This window comes from Tachypleus tridentatus, chromosome 13, assembly GCF_004210375.1.
Source record: "Tachypleus tridentatus isolate NWPU-2018 chromosome 13, ASM421037v1, whole genome shotgun sequence".
In the NCBI taxonomy this organism is placed as follows: Eukaryota; Metazoa; Arthropoda; class Merostomata; order Xiphosura; family Limulidae; genus Tachypleus; species Tachypleus tridentatus.
Genome location: NC_134837.1, coordinates 268,721,314 through 268,738,480, shown reverse-complemented (window position 1 = coordinate 268,738,480; position 17,167 = coordinate 268,721,314). Strand labels below are relative to the sequence as shown.

Here is a 17,167-nt window from a genome sequence, read left to right as displayed (position 1 = left end):
CCTGTAGTTCCTGAAAGTCATTGTTAACTGATACTGGTGTATCCCTTGTATATGAAAGTGTAAGCTCCTCCTGTAGTTCCTGAAAGTCATTGTTAACTGATACTGGTGTATCCCTTGTATATGAAAGTGTAAGCTCCTCCTGTAGTTCCTGAAAGTCATTGTTAACTGATACTGGTGTATCCCTTGTATATGAAAGTGTAAGCTCCTCCTGTAGTTCCTGAAAGTCATTGTTAACTGATACTGGTGTATCCCTTGTATATGAAAGTGTAAGCTCCTCCTGTAGTTCCTGAAAGTCATTGTTAACTGATACTGGTGTATCCCTTGTATATGAAAGTGTAAGCTCCTCCTGTAGTTCCTGAAAGTCATTGTTAACTGATACTGGTGTATCCCTTGTATATGAAAGTGTAAGCTCCTCCTGTAGTTCCTGAAAGTCATTGTTAACTGATACTGGTGTATCCCTTGTATATGAAAGTGTAAGCTCCTCCTGTAGTTCCTGAAAGTCATTGTTAACTGATACTGGTGTATCCCTTGTATATGAAAGTGTAAGCTCCTCCTGTAGTTCCTGAAAGTCATTGTTAACTGATACTGGTGTATCCCTTGTATATGAAAGTGTAAGCTCCTCCTGTAGTTCCTGAAAGTCATTGTTAACTGATACTGGTGTATCCCTTGTATATGAAAGTGTAAGCTCCTCCTGTAGTTCCTGAAAGTCATTGTTAACTGATACTGGTGTATCCCTTGTATATGAAAGTGTAAGCTCCTCCTGTAGTTCCTGAAAGTCATTGTTAACTGATACTGGTGTATCCCTTGTATATGAAAGTGTAAGCTCCTCCTGTAGTTCCTGAAAGTCATTGTTAACTGATACTGGTGTATCCCTTGTATATGAAAGTGTAAGCTCCTCCTGTAGTTCCTGAAAGTCATTGTTAACTGATACTGGTGTATCCCTTGTATATGAAAGTGTAAGCTCCTCCTGTAGTTCCTGAAAGTCATTGTTAACTGATACTGGTGTATCCCTTGTATATGAAAGTGTAAGCTCCTCCTGTAGTTCCTGAAAGTAACTGATACTGGTGTATCCTGTAAGCTCCTCCTGTAGAAAGTCATTGTTAACTGATACTGGTGTATCCCTTGTATATGAAAGTGTAAGCTCCTCCTGTAGTTCCTGAAAGTCATTGTTAACTGATACTGGTGTATCCCTTGTATATGAAAGTGTAAGCTCCTCCTGTAGTTCCTGAAAGTCATTGTTAACTGATACTGGTGTATCCCTTGTATATGAAAGTGTAAGCTCCTCCTGTAGTTCCTGAAAGTCATTGTTAACTGATACTGGTGTATCCCTTGTATATGAAAGTGTAAGCTCCTCCTGTAGTTCCTGAAAGTCATTGTTAACTGATACTGGTGTATCCCTTGTATATGAAAGTGTAAGCTCCTCCTGTAGTTCCTGAAAGTCATTGTTAACTGATACTGGTGTATCCCTTGTATATGAAAGTGTAAGCTCCTCCTGTAGTTCCTGAAAGTCATTGTTAACTGATACTGGTGTATCCCTTGTATATGAAAGTGTAAGCTCCTCCTGTAGTTCCTGAAAGTCATTGTTAACTGATACTGGTGTATCCCTTGTATATGAAAGTGTAAGCTCCTCCTGTAGTTCCTGAAAGTCATTGTTAACTGATACTGGTGTATCCCTTGTATATGAAAGTGTAAGCTCCTCCTGTAGTTCCTGAAAGTCATTGTTAACTGATACTGGTGTATCCCTTGTATATGAAAGTGTAAGCTCCTCCTGTAGTTCCTGAAAGTCATTGTTAACTGATACTGGTGTATCCCTTGTATATGAAAGTGTAAGCTCCTCCTGTAGTTCCTGAAAGTCATTGTTAACTGATACTGGTGTATCCCTTGTATATGAAAGTGTAAGCTCCTCCTGTAGTTCCTGAAAGTCATTGTTAACTGATACTGGTGTATCCCTTGTATATGAAAGTGTAAGCTCCTCCTGTAGTTCCTGAAAGTCATTGTTAACTGATACTGGTGTATCCCTTGTATATGAAAGTGTAAGCTCCTCCTGTAGTTCCTGAAAGTCATTGTTAACTGATACTGGTGTATCCCTTGTATATGAAAGTGTAAGCTCCTCCTGTAGTTCCTGAAAGTCATTGTTAACTGATACTGGTGTATCCCTTGTATATGAAAGTGTAAGCTCCTCCTGTAGTTCCTGAAAGTCATTGTTAACTGATACTGGTGTATCCCTTGTATATGAAAGTGTAAGCTCCTCCTGTAGTTCCTGAAAGTCATTGTTAACTGATACTGGTGTATCCCTTGTATATGAAAGTGTAAGCTCCTCCTGTAGTTCCTGAAAGTCATTGTTAACTGATACTGGTGTATCCCTTGTATATGAAAGTGTAAGCTCCTCCTGTAGTTCCTGAAAGTCATTGTTAACTGATACTGGTGTATCCCTTGTATATGAAAGTGTAAGCTCCTCCTGTAGTTCCTGAAAGTCATTGTTAACTGATACTGGTGTATCCCTTGTATATGAAAGTGTAAGCTCCTCCTGTAGTTCCTGAAAGTCATTGTTAACTGATACTGGTGTATCCCTTGTATATGAAAGTGTAAGCTCCTCCTGTAGTTCCTGAAAGTCATTGTTAACTGATACTGGTGTATCCCTTGTATATGAAAGTGTAAGCTCCTCCTGTAGTTCCTGAAAGTCATTGTTAACTGATACTGGTGTATCCCTTGTATATGAAAGTGTAAGCTCCTCCTGTAGTTCCTGAAAGTCATTGTTAACTGATACTGGTGTATCCCTTGTATATGAAAGTGTAAGCTCCTCCTGTAGTTCCTGAAAGTCATTGTTAACTGATACTGGTGTATCCCTTGTATATGAAAGTGTAAGCTCCTCCTGTAGTTCCTGAAAGTCATTGTTAACTGATACTGGTGTATCCCTTGTATATGAAAGTGTAAGCTCCTCCTGTAGTTCCTGAAAGTCATTGTTAACTGATACTGGTGTATCCCTTGTATATGAAAGTGTAAGCTCCTCCTGTAGTTCCTGAAAGTCATTGTTAACTGATACTGGTGTATCCCTTGTATATGAAAGTGTAAGCTCCTCCTGTAGTTCCTGAAAGTCATTGTTAACTGATACTGGTGTATCCCTTGTATATGAAAGTGTAAGCTCCTCCTGTAGTTCCTGAAAGTCATTGTTAACTGATACTGGTGTATCCCTTGTATATGAAAGTGTAAGCTCCTCCTGTAGTTCCTGAAAGTCATTGTTAACTGATACTGGTGTATCCCTTGTATATGAAAGTGTAAGCTCCTCCTGTAGTTCCTGAAAGTCATTGTTAACTGATACTGGTGTATCCCTTGTATATGAAAGTGTAAGCTCCTCCTGTAGTTCCTGAAAGTCATTGTTAACTGATACTGGTGTATCCCTTGTATATGAAAGTGTAAGCTCCTCCTGTAGTTCCTGAAAGTCATTGTTAACTGATACTGGTGTATCCCTTGTATATGAAAGTGTAAGCTCCTCCTGTAGTTCCTGAAAGTCATTGTTAACTGATACTGGTGTATCCCTTGTATATGAAAGTGTAAGCTCCTCCTGTAGTTCCTGAAAGTCATTGTTAACTGATACTGGTGTATCCCTTGTATATGAAAGTGTAAGCTCCTCCTGTAGTTCCTGAAAGTCATTGTTAACTGATACTGGTGTATCCCTTGTATATGAAAGTGTAAGCTCCTCCTGTAGTTCCTGAAAGTCATTGTTAACTGATACTGGTGTATCCCTTGTATATGAAAGTGTAAGCTCCTCCTGTAGTTCCTGAAAGTCATTGTTAACTGATACTGGTGTATCCCTTGTATATGAAAGCTCCTCCTGTGTTCCTGAAAGTCATTGTTCCTGATACTGGTGTTCCTGAAAGTCATTGTCCTGTAGTTCCTGTCATTGTTAACTACTGGTGTATCCCTTGTATATGAAAGTGTAAGCTCCTCCTGTAGTTCCTGAAAGTCATTGTTAACTGATACTGGTGTATCCCTTGTATATGAAAGTGTAAGCTCCTCCTGTAGTTCCTGAAAGTCATTGTTAACTGATACTGGTGTATCCCTTGTATATGAAAGTGTAAGCTCCTCCTGTAGTTCCTGAAAGTCATTGTTAACTGATACTGGTGTATCCCTTGTATATGAAAGTGTAAGCTCCTCCTGTAGTTCCTGAAAGTCATTGTTAACTGATACTGGTGTATCCCTTGTATATGAAAGTGTAAGCTCCTCCTGTAGTTCCTGAAAGTCATTGTTAACTGATACTGGTGTATCCCTTGTATATGAAAGTGTAAGCTCCTCCTGTAGTTCCTGAAAGTCATTGTTAACTGATACTGGTGTATCCCTTGTATATGAAAGTGTAAGCTCCTCCTGTAGTTCCTGAAAGTCATTGTTAACTGATACTGGTGTATCCCTTGTATATGAAAGTGTAAGCTCCTCCTGTAGTTCCTGAAAGTCATTGTTAACTGATACTGGTGTATCCCTTGTATATGAAAGTGTAAGCTCCTCCTGTAGTTCCTGAAAGTCATTGTTAACTGATACTGGTGTATCCCTTGTATATGAAAGTGTAAGCTCCTCCTGTAGTTCCTGAAAGTCATTGTTAACTGATACTGGTGTATCCCTTGTATATGAAAGTGTAAGCTCCTCCTGTAGTTCCTGAAAGTCATTGTTAACTGATACTGGTGTATCCCTTGTATATGAAAGTGTAAGCTCCTCCTGTAGTTCCTGAAAGTCATTGTTAACTGATACTGGTGTATCCCTTGTATATGAAAGTGTAAGCTCCTCCTGTAGTTCCTGAAAGTCATTGTTAACTGATACTGGTGTATCCCTTGTATATGAAAGTGTAAGCTCCTCCTGTAGTTCCTGAAAGTCATTGTTAAAAGTCCCATTGTTCCTGAAAGTCTGATACTGGTGTATCCCTTGTATATGAAAGTGTAAGCTCCTCCTGTAGTTCCTGAAAGTCATTGTTAACTGATACTGGTGTATCCCTTGTATATGAAAGTGTAAGCTCCTCCTGTAGTTCCTGAAAGTCATTGTTAACTGATACTGGTGTATCCCTTGTATATGAAAGTGTAAGCTCCTCCTGTAGTTCCTGAAAGTCATTGTTAACTGATACTGGTGTATCCCTTGTATATGAAAGTGTAAGCTCCTCCTGTAGTTCCTGAAAGTCATTGTTAACTGATACTGGTGTATCCCTTGTATATGAAAGTGTAAGCTCCTCCTGTAGTTCCTGAAAGTCATTGTTAACTGATACTGGTGTATCCCTTGTATATGAAAGTGTAAGCTCCTCCTGTAGTTCCTGAAAGTCATTGTTAACTGATACTGGTGTATCCCTTGTATATGAAAGTGTAAGCTCCTCCTGTAGTTCCTGAAAGTCATTGTTAACTGATACTGGTGTATCCCTTGTATATGAAAGTGTAAGCTCCTCCTGTAGTTCCTGAAAGTCATTGTTAACTGATACTGGTGTATCCCTTGTATATGAAAGTGTAAGCTCCTCCTGTAGTTCCTGAAAGTCATTGTTAACTGATACTGGTGTATCCCTTGTATATGAAAGTGTAAGCTCCTCCTGTAGTTCCTGAAAGTCATTGTTAACTGATACTGGTGTATCCCTTGTATATGAAAGTGTAAGCTCCTCCTGTAGTTCCTGAAAGTCATTGTTAACTGATACTGGTGTATCCCTTGTATATGAAAGTGTAAGCTCCTCCTGTAGTTCCTGAAAGTCATTGTTAACTGATACTGGTGTATCCCTTGTATATGAAAGTGTAAGCTCCTCCTGTAGTTCCTGAAAGTCATTGTTAACTGATACTGGTGTATCCCTTGTATATGAAAGTGTAAGCTCCTCCTGTAGTTCCTGAAAGTCATTGTTAACTGATACTGGTGTATCCCTTGTATATGAAAGTGTAAGCTCCTCCTGTAGTTCCTGAAAGTCATTGTTAACTGATACTGGTGTATCCCTTGTATATGAAAGTGTAAGCTCCTCCTGTAGTTCCTGAAAGTCATTGTTAACTGATACTGGTGTATCCCTTGTATATGAAAGTGTAAGCTCCTCCTGTAGTTCCTGAAAGTCATTGTTAACTGATACTGGTGTATCCCTTGTATATGAAAGTGTAAGCTCCTCCTGTAGTTCCTGAAAGTCATTGTTAACTGATACTGGTGTATCCCTTGTATATGAAAGTGTAAGCTCCTCCTGTAGTTCCTGAAAGTCATTGTTAACTGATACTGGTGTATCCCTTGTATATGAAAGTGTAAGCTCCTCCTGTAGTTCCTGAAAGTCATTGTTAACTGATACTGGTGTATCCCTTGTATATGAAAGTGTAAGCTCCTCCTGTAGTTCCTGAAAGTCATTGTTAACTGATACTGGTGTATCCCTTGTATATGAAAGTGTAAGCTCCTCCTGTAGTTCCTGAAAGTCATTGTTAACTGATACTGGTGTATCCCTTGTATATGAAAGTGTAAGCTCCTCCTGTAGTTCCTGAAAGTCATTGTTAACTGATACTGGTGTATCCCTTGTATATGAAAGTGTAAGCTCCTCCTGTAGTTCCTGAAAGTCATTGTTAACTGATACTGGTGTATCCCTTGTATATGAAAGTGTAAGCTCCTCCTGTAGTTCCTGAAAGTCATTGTTAACTGATACTGGTGTATCCCTTGTATATGAAAGTGTAAGCTCCTCCTGTAGTTCCTGAAAGTCATTGTTAACTGATACTGGTGTATCCCTTGTATATGAAAGTGTAAGCTCCTCCTGTAGTTCCTGAAAGTCATTGTTAACTGATACTGGTGTATCCCTTGTATATGAAAGTGTAAGCTCCTCCTGTAGTTCCTGAAAGTCATTGTTAACTGATACTGGTGTATCCCTTGTATATGAAAGTGTAAGCTCCTCCTGTAGTTCCTGAAAGTCATTGTTAACTGATACTGGTGTATCCCTTGTATATGAAAGTGTAAGCTCCTCCTGTAGTTCCTGAAAGTCATTGTTAACTGATACTGGTGTATCCCTTGTATATGAAAGTGTAAGCTCCTCCTGTAGTTCCTGAAAGTCATTGTTAACTGATACTGGTGTATCCCTTGTATATGAAAGTGTAAGCTCCTCCTGTAGTTCCTGAAAGTCATTGTTAACTGATACTGGTGTATCCCTTGTATATGAAAGTGTAAGCTCCTCCTGTAGTTCCTGAAAGTCATTGTTAACTGATACTGGTGTATCCCTTGTATATGAAAGTGTAAGCTCCTCCTGTAGTTCCTGAAAGTCATTGTTAACTGATACTGGTGTATCCCTTGTATATGAAAGTGTAAGCTCCTCCTGTAGTTCCTGAAAGTCATTGTTAACTGATACTGGTGTATCCCTTGTATATGAAAGTGTAAGCTCCTCCTGTAGTTCCTGAAAGTCATTGTTAACTGATACTGGTGTATCCCTTGTATATGAAAGTGTAAGCTCCTCCTGTAGTTCCTGAAAGTCATTGTTAACTGATACTGGTGTATCCCTTGTATATGAAAGTGTAAGCTCCTCCTGTAGTTCCTGAAAGTCATTGTTAACTGATACTGGTGTATCCCTTGTATATGAAAGTGTAAGCTCCTCCTGTAGTTCCTGAAAGTCATTGTTAACTGATACTGGTGTATCCCTTGTATATGAAAGTGTAAGCTCCTCCTGTAGTTCCTGAAAGTCATTGTTAACTGATACTGGTGTATCCCTTGTATATGAAAGTGTAAGCTCCTCCTGTAGTTCCTGAAAGTCATTGTTAACTGATACTGGTGTATCCCTTGTATATGAAAGTGTAAGCTCCTCCTGTAGTTCCTGAAAGTCATTGTTAACTGATACTGGTGTATCCCTTGTATATGAAAGTGTAAGCTCCTCCTGTAGTTCCTGAAAGTCATTGTTAACTGATACTGGTGTATCCCTTGTATATGAAAGTGTAAGCTCCTCCTGTAGTTCCTGAAAGTCATTGTTAACTGATACTGGTGTATCCCTTGTATATGAAAGTGTAAGCTCCTCCTGTAGTTCCTGAAAGTCATTGTTAACTGATACTGGTGTATCCCTTGTCATATGAAAGTGTAAGCTCCTCCTGTAGTTCCTGAAAGTCATTGTTAACTGATACTGGTGTATCCCTTGTATATGAAAGTGTAAGCTCCTCCTGTAGTTCCTGAAAGTCATTGTTAACTGATACTGGTGTATCCCTTGTATATGAAAGTGTAAGCTCCTCCTGTAGTTCCTGAAAGTCATTGTTAACTGATACTGGTGTATCCCTTGTATATGAAAGTGTAAGCTCCTCCTGTAGTTCCTGAAAGTCATTGTTAACTGATACTGGTGTATCCCTTGTATATGAAAGTGTAAGCTCCTCCTGTAGTTCCTGAAAGTCATTGTTAACTGATACTGGTGTATCCCTTGTATATGAAAGTGTAAGCTCCTCCTGTAGTTCCTGAAAGTCATTGTTAACTGATACTGGTGTATCCCTTGTATATGAAAGTGTAAGCTCCTCCTGTAGTTCCTGAAAGTCATTGTTAACTGATACTGGTGTATCCCTTGTATATGAAAGTGTAAGCTCCTCCTGTAGTTCCTGAAAGTCATTGTTAACTGATACTGGTGTATCCCTTGTATATGAAAGTGTAAGCTCCTCCTGTAGTTCCTGAAAGTCATTGTTAACTGATACTGGTGTATCCCTTGTATATGAAAGTGTAAGCTCCTCCTGTAGTTCCTGAAAGTCATTGTTAACTGATACTGGTGTATCCCTTGTATATGAAAGTGTCTCCTCCTGTAGTTCCTGAAAGTCATTGTTAACTGATACTGGTGTATCCCTTGTATATGAAAGTGTAAGCTCCTCCTGTAGTTCCTGAAAGTCATTGTTAACTGATACTGGTGTATCCCTTGTATATGAAAGTGTAAGCTCCTCCTGTAGTTCCTGAAAGTCATTGTTAACTGATACTGGTGTATCCCTTGTATATGAAAGTGTAAGCTCCTCCTGTAGTTCCTGAAAGTCATTGTTAACTGATACTGGTGTATCCCTTGTATGAAATGTAAGCTCCTCCTGTAGTTCCTGAAAGTCATTGTTCTGATACTGGTGTATCCTGTAGTCCTCCTGTAGTTCCTGAAGTCATTGTTAACTGATACTGGTGTATCCCTTGTATATGAAAGTGTAAGCTCCTCCTGTAGTTCCTGAAAGTCATTGTTAACTGATACTGGTGTATCCCTTGTATATGAAAGTGTAAGCTCCTCCTGTAGTTCCTGAAAGTCATTGTTAACTGATACTGGTGTATCCCTTGTATATGAAAGTGTAAGCTCCTCCTGTAGTTCCTGAAAGTCATTGTTAACTGATACTGGTGTATCCCTTGTATATGAAAGTGTAAGCTCCTCCTGTAGTTCCTGAAAGTCATTGTTAACTGATACTGGTGTATCCCTTGTATATGAAAGTGTAAGCTCCTCCTGTAGTTCCTGAAAGTCATTGTTAACTGATACTGGTGTATCCCTTGTATATGAAAGTGTAAGCTCCTCCTGTAGTTCCTGAAAGTCATTGTTAACTGATACTGGTGTATCCCTTGTATATGAAAGTGTAAGCTCCTCCTGTAGTTCCTGAAAGTCATTGTTAACTGATACTGGTGTATCCCTTGTATATGAAAGTGTAAGCTCCTCCTGTAGTTCCTGAAAGTCATTGTTAACTGATACTGGTGTATCCCTTGTATATGAAAGTGTAAGCTCCTCCTGTAGTTCCTGAAAGTCATTGTTAACTGATACTGGTGTATCCCTTGTATATGAAAGTGTAAGCTCCTCCTGTAGTTCCTGAAAGTCATTGTTAACTGATACTGGTGTATCCCTTGTATATGAAAGTGTAAGCTCCTCCTGTAGTTCCTGAAAGTCATTGTTAACTGATACTGGTGTATCCCTTGTATATGAAAGTGTAAGCTCCTCCTGTAGTTCCTGAAAGTCATTGTTAACTGATACTGGTGTATCCCTTGTATATGAAAGTGTAAGCTCCTCCTGTAGTTCCTGAAAGTCATTGTTAACTGATACTGGTGTATCCCTTGTATATGAAAGTGTAAGCTCCTCCTGTAGTTCCTGAAAGTCATTGTTAACTGATACTGGTGTATCCCTTGTATATGAAAGTGTAAGCTCCTCCTGTAGTTCCTGAAAGTCATTGTTAACTGATACTGGTGTATCCCTTGTATATGAAAGTGTAAGCTCCTCCTGTAGTTCCTGAAAGTCATTGTTAACTGATACTGGTGTATCCCTTGTATATGAAAGTGTAAGCTCCTCCTGTAGTTCCTGAAAGTCATTGTTAACTGATACTGGTGTATCCCTTGTATATGAAAGTGTAAGCTCCTCCTGTAGTTCCTGAAAGTCATTGTTAACTGATACTGGTGTATCCCTTGTATATGAAAGTGTAAGCTCCTCCTGTAGTTCCTGAAAGTCATTGTTAACTGATACTGGTGTATCCCTTGTATATGAAAGTGTAAGCTCCTCCTGTAGTTCCTGAAAGTCATTGTTAACTGATACTGGTGTATCCCTTGTATATGAAAGTGTAAGCTCCTCCTGTAGTTCCTGAAAGTCATTGTTAACTGATACTGGTGTATCCCTTGTATATGAAAGTGTAAGCTCCTCCTGTAGTTCCTGAAAGTCATTGTTAACTGATACTGGTGTATCCCTTGTATATGAAAGTGTAAGCTCCTCCTGTAGTTCCTGAAAGTCATTGTTAACTGATACTGGTGTATCCCTTGTATATGAAAGTGTAAGCTCCTCCTGTAGTTCCTGAAAGTCATTGTTAACTGATACTGGTGTATCCCTTGTATATGAAAGTGTAAGCTCCTCCTGTAGTTCCTGAAAGTCATTGTTAACTGATACTGGTGTATCCCTTGTATATGAAAGTGTAAGCTCCTCCTGTAGTTCCTGAAAGTCATTGTTAACTGATACTGGTGTATCCCTTGTATATGAAAGTGTAAGCTCCTCCTGTAGTTCCTGAAAGTCATTGTTAACTGATATCCCTTGTATATGAAAGTGTAAGTGTATCCCATTGTTAACTGATACTGGTGTATGTATATGAAAGTGTAAGCTCCTCCTGTAGTTCCTGAAAGTCATTGTTAACTGATACTGGTGTATCCCTTGTATATGAAAGTGTAAGCTCCTCCTGTAGTTCCTGAAAGTCATTGTTAACTGATACTGGTGTATCCCTTGTATATGAAAGTGTAAGCTCCTCCTGTAGTTCCTGAAAGTCATTGTTAACTGATACTGGTGTATCCCTTGTATATGAAAGTGTAAGCTCCTCCTGTAGTTCCTGAAAGTCATTGTTAACTGATACTGGTGTATCCCTTGTATATGAAAGTGTAAGCTCCTCCTGTAGTTCCTGAAAGTCATTGTTAACTGATACTGGTGTATCCCTTGTATATGAAAGTGTAAGCTCCTCCTGTAGTTCCTGAAAGTCATTGTTAACTGATACTGGTGTATCCCTTGTATATGAAAGTGTAAGCTCCTCCTGTAGTTCCTGAAAGTCATTGTTAACTGATACTGGTGTATCCCTTGTATATGAAAGTGTAAGCTCCTCCTGAAATCCTACTACCATTTTCCACAGTCTACACATATATCTTTATCTATTGTCTCTACTTTAATTAGGGTAGCCTCCAACCTACAAATTCTAAATAAAAATTTCACATCTGCCTTAAAAGTACATGCCAGTCCAGAGTTCCCAAATAAATTGTACTCATTACACCTAACAAACTGTCATCATTTGATACTACATGTATGCATTTTTGATGCTACATGATATACCAATTTTGCTGCTATGTGACAGTGTGTGTATCTAAGCTTTGATATAGAACTTGGATAGACCAAAATGCTGAATTAGAGTTTTACCTTTATTTTTGTTTACATACCATTTGATGACAGTAAAACATATTTTGTTTCATTTTATTTAGTTTTCTCGCATGCCATTCTGGGAACAATAACAGTGCAAATCATGGCTTTACTAAGGACATTTTCCAAGTTATCTTCACTACCTGCAGTATGTAGGTGTCTCCATGTGTCTCCAGTACCTTTGCAGAAGTCATGGAATATCTTAAAGTTGAATCATGTGGCTCTTGCAACAGCTGACTTAGAGAAAACAACTGCTCTATATAGAGATGTCTTGGGAGTCAAGGTGAGTTATCAAGGTTTACATTTTCTGTTCTGAAAACTGGTTGAATCCAGTTCTCTGAATGAACTCATACAAAGCTGAGTTACTTGCACGTGAAATTTTTGTTATTTTTGACTTGACATTTCTCATTTAGCTCAGGTCTCAAAACTACTTCCTTCAACTAGATCTGTTTTGGAGCAAGATGTAGCTAGTTTTCTAAGGATAAAGTATACACAAGACCAGTTTATCAAATCGTGATAAAAAAGTAAACTTTGTGTGCATTTTTATGTGTCTTGTGTCAACATCTACGTACGACTGTTGTAGGATACATTTATGTGAAGACGTACATGGATTCCTCTGTCTTATGATAAATTGCCAATAACAAACTCAACATTTGTAATTCAGTACACGATACTCAGGCTTTCCTTTCAATACTATTTTACACAAAGAAAAACTGGTCTGCAAATGAGGTCTTGTTCTAGTCCAATCCTAAAGGCTGTGGAAACTGTGGTCATGCTGTTTAAATTTACTGTAGATGTGCTACATTTCTCATTTCTTGTTACTGAAATTGAGACATGCTACATTTATCATTTGTTGAAACTGAGGTTGAGACATGGTACGTTTGTCATTTGTTGAAACTGATGTTGAGACATGGTATTTTGTCATTTGTTGAAACTGATGTTGAGACATGGTATGTTTGTCATTTGTTGAAACTGAGGTTGACATCATTTAAAGAAAAGTTTGAGACACTTGTGGGAAGTGATGTTTGATTACTTCAGTGATAATAATTAGTAACAAACATATATGTTACATTGTGTGATTTGATCATAAACAACGTGTGTTGTAAAAGGTAAAATCCAACAATCATCAGAGGTCAGAATTATGTTAGATGCATGATGTAGTGTGAATTGAGTCATTTGTTGTACAGTTGTTATTAATACCATAATCCTTACTTCAGCCTTTCATCTCTTTTAATGTCTGTGTAATTATTTGTATATTTCAAATAATTTTATTATTCCTTTATCTGAAACCTGGTGATCCCTGTGTTTATATTAAAATGCTTTTTGATTAAAACAACCACACTAATATGACAACTATCAGTATAGCACCTTTTTCAGTACAGTTTTTATGTATGAAATTATAAACAATGAGACAAGAAATTATATAAATAAGACAAGAATGAAATGTTTAGCACTTTTGATTGTCTTTATTTGTGTAAACTGAATCTATTAAGAGTTTGTTTTCATGTAATTTGAACACCATTCTAGATAGTAACCTAAGAAGTTTGAATAAGAGTACAGACAGCCAAATGTGTAGTTTAGAAAATAACAAAAAAATATGTTCAATCAGGATGTGATACTAAGGTTGTAGTGATCAAACCATTTTTCAGGATGTGATACTAAGGTTGTAGTGATCAAACCGTTTTTGAGGATGTGATACTGAGGTTTAGCAATCAAACCGTTTTTCAGGGTGTGATACTGAGGTTGTAGTGATCAAACCGTTTTTCAGGGTGTGATACTAAGGTTGTAGTGATCAAACTGTTTTTCAGGATGTGATACTGCGGTTGTAGCAATCAGACCGTTTTTCAGGATGTGATACTGAGGTTTAGCAGTCAAACCCATTTTCAGAATGTGATACTGAGGTTGTAGCAATCAAACTATCTTTACATATTTGCAATAATGATGTCGTTCACAAATCATTTCATCTCTAGCTGGTTTTTCACCAATATATAATTTCTTGAGTATGGAATGAAAATACCTGAACATGCAACACTTCAGTATAATGTACGATTATGGCGTACAGTGAACACAACCAACGTGCAACACTTCAGTATAATATACGATTATGGCATACAGTGAACACAACCGACATGCAACACTTCAGTATAATGTACGATTATGGCGTACAGTGAACACAACCGACATGCAACACTTCAGTATAATGTACGATTATGGCGTACAGTGAACACAACCAACGTGCAACACTTCAGTATAATGTACGATTATGGCGTACAGTGAACACAACCGACATGCAACACTTCAGTATAATGTACGATTATGGCGTACAGTGAACACAACCGACATGCAACACTTCAGTATAATGTACGATTATGGCATACAGTGAACACAGCCATCATGCATGTATAATGTATGATTATGGTGTACAGTGAACACAACCAACATACAACACTTGTATAAGATAATATTAGGTTACTGAAACATAAAGTGTCAGTCAGTTTAACTAAATCACTTTTTGTTTCAGACAAGCGAGCCTGTTGCACAGCCTGAGCATGGAGTTTACACAGTGTTTGTGGAGCTGGAAAACACCAAATTAGAACTGCTTCTTCCCTTCGGAGAAAAGAGTCCCATTAAAGGCTTTCTAGACAAGAATAAATCAGGTGGAATGCATCATATTTGTTTAGAAGTTGACAACATCAAAGCTGCCATGGCTGACCTTAAAAGCCACAAGATTCGGATGCTTAGTGAGGAACCTCGAACTGGTGCTCACGGAAAGCCAGTGGTGTTCCTCCATCCGAAAGATTGTGGTGGAGTTCTTATCGAACTGGAAGAAGCATAACTGTATTGATCACTGTGTGTTTTAGTTCACTAGCAAACTGAATCTTGAAAATTGTTAGTTTTGGTAGTTGTAGCAATTTTGTCTATTGAAGTTTGATTGGCAAACAAACTATCAGTTGTAGAGAAAGGAAAAAAATAAATATTCAGGTTATTATACATCATTATTATCTGATGACTTCAGAAATATTTTTCACATATGTTATTCAACAGATTAAGTTTAAACAATTCAATTAATATCTTAGTTCTTTAATATTAGAAAAGTATTCCTGCAGTTTGAGGTTTAACACACTAGTACAAAAATGGTGAATTATATTTAGAAACAGTGGTATACTATGAAAATAATTTGTATATTGTAAATACTAACATATAATGCATCTTTCTTTTTAAGGAAATTTACTTTTTCAAATAGCAAATGTATTATAAACATGTTTGGCACATCAGGACCTTCACAAGTTTATTTAATATTCTATAAACAAATAGAATTTATCAAATTTAACATATTTAAATTTTTTACATAAATTTTCATATGTTACAATAATTCATTATGTACATTTACGACAAAGTGTTTGTACCCCTTGCGTCGTGAGTAGTTTTTTCCTCATAACTTAAAAAGTATCAGAGTTAGGATAATGAAATTATGGTATTTTATAAATATTAAACTAACACATATCTACATAAATTTTTATGTAGATTGAATGACAAATAAACTGTTTATAAACAAATAACCAAACATAGGAGGGGCAGAAGTGTTCGTGTGTCCACTTTAATGGTCAGTTGTGTAGCCTTTCAGGTGAATTACTTGGTGCAATCTCTCCTCATAGCCCTCCATGATTGTTTGACAGTACTCGACTGGTAGTTTCTTCCATTCTTCTTTACAGAAGGCCTCCAAATCATGCAAGTTTTTCGGATGATGCTGATGAACTCTCGTCTTCAACTCATGCCAAACATTTTCAATTGGATTGAGATCGGGTGACTGCGATGGCCACTCCAGAACGTGTATATGGTTCCTTTGCAACCAGGATTGCACATATTTCGATGTTGTGCTTAGGGTCATTGTCGTGCTGGAAGATCCAATGATGCCTGAGCTGCAAGTTCCGAGCATCATTCTTGATATAAGTGTCTAATATATCAACGTACTCTTCTTTTTTCATGATTCTGTTGATGCGGTGAAGGCTGCCTACACCAGAAGAGCTGAAGGAACCCCATAGCATGATCGAGCCACCTCTGTGTTTAACTGTAGGGATGGTGTTCTTTGGAAGATTTCGTTCACACTTCTTACAGAAAATATAGCGAACATCATTGTTCTGAAAGTAAACAGATGTTAACTATTTAGCTGTGTGCCTGACTGTAGTTACGTGTACATATTGTTAAAGTTTAACATTAAACCTGTTATCTTTTCAACTCATAATTGATGTTCACTATGTGTACACATTGTGAAAGTTTACTGTTAAACGTGTGGTATCTTATAGATTCATAATTTACGTTTGCTACATGTACATATTGTTAATGTTTAACATTAATCGTAGAGTATTTTATCAATTCATAATTGATGTTCGTTCCGTGTAAATATTGTCAAAGTTTGACATTAAAACTGGTATTTTATGAAGTTATAACTGACGTTGACTACGTGTACATATAGTTAAAGTTTAACGTACGTTGTTTTATGAATTCATAATTGACGTTCGCTATGTGTACATATTTTAAAAGTTTAACATTAAACCTGTTGTATTTTATCAATTCGTTAATGACAAGTTTCCAGTAGTCTTCAATTTTCAAAATCCTTTGCATGATCTGTAAGAAGACTGTATTGTGTTTGATGCTCCCTAAAATACTGAAAACCCCGAGGATATTTTTTAACATTTCAACCGGTAGATCTGTGTTAAAAATAAAATATACTCTTCAAAACAAGAAACGCAAAAGGGATATTTTTGTTATTTTAAAGGGAAATTTATGTAATAACGTTACAAGCTCAGAGTATGTGATGTTACACGTGTTAAGGCACTGATTGTCAGACCAAAATGACAATAAAAGTTGTGCACTTTAAAAACAGAGGAAAACATCGGATTTTTCGCCAAAACGCATGCGTGTCCAATAAATTTGTTTGAGAGATCTGCAAGTGCAACATGTGCAAAATCCCTATAAAAGTGACAGGTTCTCGGTTTCCATAGCTCAGTGTTAAGCCACCGACACGCAATGCAGTTACGCCAAGACTAACTGAAGCACAACGCAACAACGCCATGGGTCGCTTGGAAGCAGGCGAATCTCGATCAGACGTTGCCAGAGTTGTGAATGTCCACCCAAGCACCATCACAAGGCTATGGAATCGTCACCAACAACATGGATCAACACGTGACCGTCCACGATCTGGCAGATCTCGTGTGACCACGCCTGCACAAGATCGCAACATCCGGTTACGTCACCTTCAGGATAGGACCACCACTGCGACGTCTACTGCCTCAACCATACCAGGGCTGCGAAGGATTTCCGATCAGACCTCACGCAACCGTCTACGAGATG

At 37.9% G+C, this 17,167-nt stretch overlaps 1 protein-coding gene across 4 annotated transcripts in view; it reads left to right on the top strand.

Annotated features, from left to right (window-relative positions):
* Positions 1 to 14,811, top strand: part of LOC143237355 (methylmalonyl-CoA epimerase, mitochondrial-like) — a 79,022-nt gene extending 64,211 nt beyond the window's left edge. For all 4 annotated transcript variants that reach the window (XM_076476510.1, XM_076476509.1, XM_076476512.1 and 1 more), the window contains exons 3-4: positions 11,878 to 12,098; positions 14,337 to 14,811. In XM_076476510.1, the coding sequence (XP_076332625.1) occupies positions 11,919 to 12,098; positions 14,337 to 14,651 (495 nt within the window). In that variant the 5' untranslated portion in view covers positions 11,878 to 11,918 and the 3' untranslated portion in view covers positions 14,652 to 14,811. The remainder of the gene's footprint in view (positions 1 to 11,877; positions 12,099 to 14,336) is intronic.
* The last annotated feature ends 2,356 nt before the right edge of the window (positions 14,812 to 17,167 follow it).